This window comes from Coenobita brevimanus, chromosome 87 (assembly GCF_032717465.1).
Source record: "Coenobita brevimanus isolate Jiangsu-jjx chromosome 87, ASM3271746v2, whole genome shotgun sequence".
NCBI classification, from domain to species: Eukaryota; Metazoa; Arthropoda; class Malacostraca; order Decapoda; family Coenobitidae; genus Coenobita; species Coenobita brevimanus.
Genome location: NC_137040.1, coordinates 1011704 through 1017703, shown reverse-complemented (window position 1 = coordinate 1017703; position 6000 = coordinate 1011704). Strand labels below are relative to the sequence as shown.

The following is a 6000-nucleotide window of genomic DNA, read 5'->3' as shown; positions in this document are numbered from 1 at the left end:
ATGATCGGGTGATGGAGCTGCCCGGTTATACAAAAGCCCTTAATCCCTCCCTGTTCTCGAAAGAATGACGGTGGACTGCGGAAGAAGGGCAACACTGATTTATATATGTGCCTGGATTACAGCTACTGCTACAATACCGGGTCTACGCTTTCCTTCGTTTTCTGTGAGGATGTCCCGTTCTTTCACTCTACTCCAGGTTAACTCCATCTTTACCTTCTTCCCCTGTGAAGATGCTGAAGAAGGACGCCCTCATGTGGTGGCGCCTATATAACTGGAAGGCTGTACTATACGCTTATACAAACGTCCTTTAGTTATCTCCATGTCACTTAAAAGAATGATGGTGGATTGCAGGAGGGCAACTTGAGCATGCAGTCCACTGGGTTCACGTTTCAGAAGAGCCTGGGGTGCAATTGCTACTACTACTGCTGCTGCTTCCCTACAAATATTTCTCTTATATTTGCTACTGTGTATTTGCTTGTCATATTCTACCCATTCTCGTTTAGCCTACAGCGCCAGTGTTGAGGCAAAAATGGTGAATGCTGTATGAAGAATCTACATATATATAATAAAACTGATTCAATAGTTCTTTAGAGTGACCATGGTGTAGTAGGTAATGTTGTGTCAGTGCCCAATGCGTGAATATGCACTTGATTTAAAAAAAAAAAAAAGCCATGGAACGCTACAGTAGTGAAACATCCTGTATTTCTCTCTGTCTGTCTCTGTCTGTCTCTGTCTGTCTGTCTGTCTCTCTCTCTCTCTCCTACACCTCACTTCACTACTTCCCTCCCTCCCTTCTCCCTTCCCAGTCGTCCACCTATCCTCTCTCTCATCTCCTCACTTTTTCTGCTTAAGCACATGTGTTTCATCTTTTTCCATACCTAGTGCTGGCGAGGGACACCTTCACGTGGTGGCACTGATATAACCAGCTATGAATAGTTCTGCTGCCCGGTTATACAAACGTCCTTCAGCTCCCACCCTGTTCCCTGAAAGAAGGATGATGGATTGCAATAAAAGACCAGCTTCAGCCTGCAGTCCACCAGGTTCGCGCACAGATGAGACTGGGGTTGCAACTACTTAACCATACCAGAAGAGGGGGCAAAGTCAGGCCAAAAATACTGTCTTTTCAATTAACACTATAGTAGAAGTAGCAGTAGTAGTTTTTCCCTAGTCATGGATCTTGAGTTTGGCTCTGTTATCTTTTTTTTTTTTTTTTTTTTTTTTTTGAGGGACCAATTTGCAGGCTCCTGACCTTTGGTTCCTTCTTTCTTGCATTAAAAAAAAAAAAAAAAAGTCTGGCCGAACATCCCGAGTCCCTAAGGAAGGACACGGCCGAGACCGGGCTTTCCCACAGAGCTCTCAAGGAGTGTATGTTGTGTTGTTGGCGCAGGCGTTTGTGTGCAATGCAGTCTTCCGTAATGTGATTAATAGTATGGGGTGCTGTGTTGCATCCTGGAACGGCATCAGTGACGAAGTCATCCAGCCTTTTTTGATAACTCAAGAGGGCCGAATGATGCCCACATCTCAGCCTAGCCAGGTGGACCCTGTTCTCACGAGGGAGGTAGGATTCAGAAGGGTGGATATCAGGAGGCCGCACATGCAGCTGTGTGTTGTCAGTGAGTGACTGAATGGAGCGGCGAGTGACTTGAGCATGGATATACTTCTGGAAGCTGGTTTGAGGTTGGCGAGGGGGGTGAGATGACGGTATTTGTGTATGATGTCGTGCTGGCTGTTGTTTTGAGGTTCCTTGGTGTGTGTGGATGTGGTGCCATGTAGTGTAGTGGATGGTGTGGGTTTATGGAGGCTGCGGCAAGAATTTGTGTGCTTTTCATGTCTAGATGATTCTTGACTTCGAGGACTTTGTTTTCTTGGTGTTGGTGGTCTGTAGGTGTACTAGCTGTGCAGCCTGTGATTATTTTTAGAGCCTTGTTCTGTATGGACTGTAGGGTGCTGTAGTGTGTTTCATTGAGAGTAGAAGCTCAAGCAGGGCTTGCATATTTCACCACCCACTGAACGTGTATATAGTTTGTATGCTGTTGTGGTGGTTTCTTTGTGTCCGAATATTGCATGGGCAAGTGACCTTAGGGCGTTGAGTCTTGGTGTTACTTTATTTTTAATGTTCGTGATGTGTTGTTTAAATGACATTGATGTAACTATTGTATGTTACACCAAGGATTTTGTGTGTGTGGGAGGGTAGGGTAGTGTTGTTTATTATGAGGTGTGGAATGTGACTACAGTATGTTCTGCTGTCCAGTTTGTATGAAGGGTCACTAGATTTGGCTGGGGCTATTGTGAGTCTGTTTGTGGTGAACCATTCGTGTAGTGTGTTGTGGTAAGGTTGGAGGATCTGTGCGACTGTGTTTGCGTTCTGGTGTGTACATGTAATTGTTACGTTGGCTGCATTGGAAGCTGTGTGTATTTGTGGTATGTGGGGTGTGGGTATGTCGTGCATGGGGGATGCCGTTTGTGAAGTTTCTGATGTTCGATGACTGACCGGCAAATATTACATACGCACATCTGCCTGCTAATTAGTGTACCAGCCATCTTTTTGTGTTATTGTGGATGTTTGTGCTGAATATTTTGTTTGTGAGGTTGTGGCCAGGGCTGGCACCGAAAGCTTTGCTAATGTCTACTGTGATTATTATAGGAGTGTTCTGTGTGGTGGCCTAGCTGAATTGATGCCATCAAAAACTCTTTGTTTAAGGTCTGTAAGAAGTGTTCGTGGAGTGTAGCGGCCTAAAACACTGTTTCCATATGTGGGTAAATCTCTTTCGATTAAACATACACGACGAAGTGAAGGCAAAACTCAAACAAGTGTGTTAGAGCACATCTTGTCCATCGTTTAGTCTCTTCAATACGGTGACGTCGTTTATTACAACTGTGCGGATTGTTTGGTCCGATATGATTGTCTATCTAATTGTCTGTCTGGAAACAAGGTTATGAAAAAAAAAAAAAAATCATCAGATGGAAGTGCACCAAACTTAGCATACTCATTTAGGGCCATCAAAGGAGCAGATGATAATGTCTGACTGAAAAAATGTCATAGGTGAAAGACAGTACTGAACCGATTTTGACCAAACTTGGCGGAAAAGGTGAGGGACAGAAAAAGGTAAAGTGATCCAACAATGACAACAATGGATCAAAGATAAATTTAGCTCACTGGGAAAAGTAAAACGTTTGGCTTTGTTAACTCTAATAGGACCGACTTGACTGGTATAAAACTGGGTGGAAGAATTTAAGGTTCAGCCTGGATTAAATTATTCTTTAATCCGAACATTAGATCAAAGGTCGAGGCCACAGCTAATGTCATTTTTATATTTTTAATCCGATATGAATACAATTCGGTGGATGGATGGATGGTAGGGTAAGGGTGAAGTTATTAGATTCTGAGGGCAGTCAGTCAAAGGTAAAGGGCACAGGGGAAGTATATGACGAGTGTGAGAAGTGTGATGAAGTAGTATAAGGAGTGTGATGAAAGAGGGTGGTGAATCAGTGTGATGAATGGGCGTGATGAATGTTTTGAATATGACGAGTGTGAGGTGTGTGATAAATTATTAATAAGAAATGTGATGAAAGTGTGATGAATGGGTATGACGAATATGACGAGTGAGAAGTATGGTAAATTAGTTATTAATGTAATAAGTATGATAAACAAGTGTGATGATTGAGTGTGCATGTTTGTGATAAGTGGGTAGCCTGAACATTGGACACTTTACATGAAAGCCTGTACCTTGAGTTGGAGAAAGGGCTCCCTGATGTTGAAGGACAGGGTGACGTGGAGGCGATTTGTTTGTGGCCACTCTTCACATACACTCTTCCATTCTGTCTCATTAATGGTTTACTGGAGACAGAGTCTGACACACACACACACGTAACATTACGTTCATATGCACTTTACTCACTATACACACCCTTTCTTGGCCATAGCATAAGGAAATTCAGAGTAGCTTTCCCTCCCCCCCCCCCTCTCTCTCTCCTGTAAGTGTTCAGGTGTGACTTCCAAAGGACCGATACTGTACAGAAAGCAAACATGGGTGTATCGCAGCAGATAGTTTGCACCAGCCTGCATTCACCTTCTTTTATTACATGTACCAACAGCTTTATTATAACGTCCAAGCTTTTACGGGGAACTATAGGGTACGTCGACGCCATTTCTGTCTTGGAGAAGTGATCGGCTCCCACCTAAGCTATGTGCTTAGGTATTAAAGGGAAGGGAGGCTTCTGTAAGATAACGAGCTGCTTTTTGTAAAGGCTTCGTACGTCAGCTATGGCAGTGTTTTACTGTGTAGTCTACTGTTTATTTCAGGTAACCTCGACTAAGTGGGAACATGTAAAGCCATACCGGTATCACTACACTCATTGAAAACTAATAATAATAACTGAGCGTCAGAATATTATGGAATCTAATCAAGTCACACGTCTGCACTCTCATTTGCACCCTTTGTGTACAGGGCTTCTTCCATTTCCTCCTTATCCTCTCCCTTTACTCTCCTCCTATAACTCCTTTAACGTATGGTTTCATTGAGAAGTTGGCCAAATTTTGCAAGCACAAGAACAGGAACCATACTTTCAAAACAGAATATCTTTTATGAGTATTTATAAGCATCTTGAAGTAAAAAAAAAAAAAAAAGCTACCTGAGATAATCGTATTTGTTAATACGGTAGCTACTCTCATTTCCGTGCATGGTCATAGATTGGGTCATATACGTTATATGGAGATATGCAAGATAGAAGATGCATACCACGATGGCATTATATTACCCAAAGAAGTTTAGAAAGTGAAAGTAACGGTTATGTATTGATTTTCTCGATATTTGTAGAGCCCGCTAGAGGACGTAGGGGAGGACGGCCAATGGCGGTCCTGCGGAGTCTCACAAAGCGTCTTTACAAACAACATTTTCCCTCGCATGTCATTTCTATATAGAAACTCTTCTTCGCACTTAGATATAAATAAAGAATGCTGAGATGAATAGATTAATAGATATGAATAGGGAAACAGAGCTGAGAGCTATAAATAATGAAGGAATATAAAGGAAAATGGGTTGTAAGGCACCTCGGGGCGGCCAATCAGGAAGCTGCCCGAGCGGCGACACTCAGCGCAGTGGACGCCATCTGCTAGCCGAGACCTACAATGTCCTCCACAATTTCGTGATTATTCATGTAAGTAATACAAGTCTGGCTCTTTAAGTAGTCTTCGGGGGTTCGTAACGGCCCAGGGAAGGTGAAGGTGGTGAGAACAGAAGATGATGTGTGATGGGTGAGAGGTAGGGACGGTGCGATGCGAGGGGACGCGCTGAGGCCACTTGGGGAGGCCTCTTTGAGGACGCCATCTTGGTGGATGCTACTCCGCTTTTCAACCCAAGCTATGAAATCCGTGATCGTCAGAATGTGATGCACTATGACAGCTTAACACAAGTGTATGCCTTGGATGGTGTTGCCTATGCACGCTGTTCCTTGTTTTACTTGAGCTGTCGCTTCTTTGTAACAACGCGTCTTGGCTCAGGGTAGGGGAGGGGGTTGTCCTAACGCCTCACCCTGAGGATGGCTTGTTCTGGGAAGACAGCGGAATTTTCCTGATGTGTCGTGGTTGTCCTGTGCTCTTATGCATGTCATAGGTCGGTATGAAAGTATTGTTATGCATACAATCAGTAAGGTTAAGGATATATGAATGCAATAGTTACCTGTAACATGCAGTGTTATTCCCATCAGATTCTTCAACAAAGACCCACCTATGTGTGGATGCTATTAATCGTCATTCACTCTGAAGTGACATCATCTGTGTGTGTGGAATAATGGGTAAATTTTTACAACTTGCCAATACATCCCTCAGGTTGTGCAGTTTATTTTTCTGGACCTAACCTAACCTGCTGCAGCAGAATGCTTATCATACTATGCATTTATGGTGGTAATATCCCTGAACTGAATATTGGCAACTTGTAAAATAATACCGAATAATGTATCTGAGAATTCTGCAACTATGGAGATATTAATGGACCTGCTGAG

The 6000-nt window shown here is 43.2% G+C and overlaps 1 protein-coding gene across 8 annotated transcripts in view; it reads left to right on the top strand.

The window, feature by feature from the left end:
• Positions 1-5099: 5099 nt before the first annotated feature.
• The window catches only part of LOC145410937 (uncharacterized), a 98121-nt gene continuing 97220 nt past the window's right edge, over positions 5100-6000 (top strand). For all 8 annotated transcript variants that reach the window (XM_080280990.1, XM_080280983.1, XM_080280984.1 and 5 more), the window contains exon 1: positions 5100-5157. In XM_080280990.1, the coding sequence (XP_080137116.1) occupies positions 5156-5157 (2 nt within the window). In that variant the 5' untranslated portion in view covers positions 5100-5155. The remainder of the gene's footprint in view (positions 5158-6000) is intronic.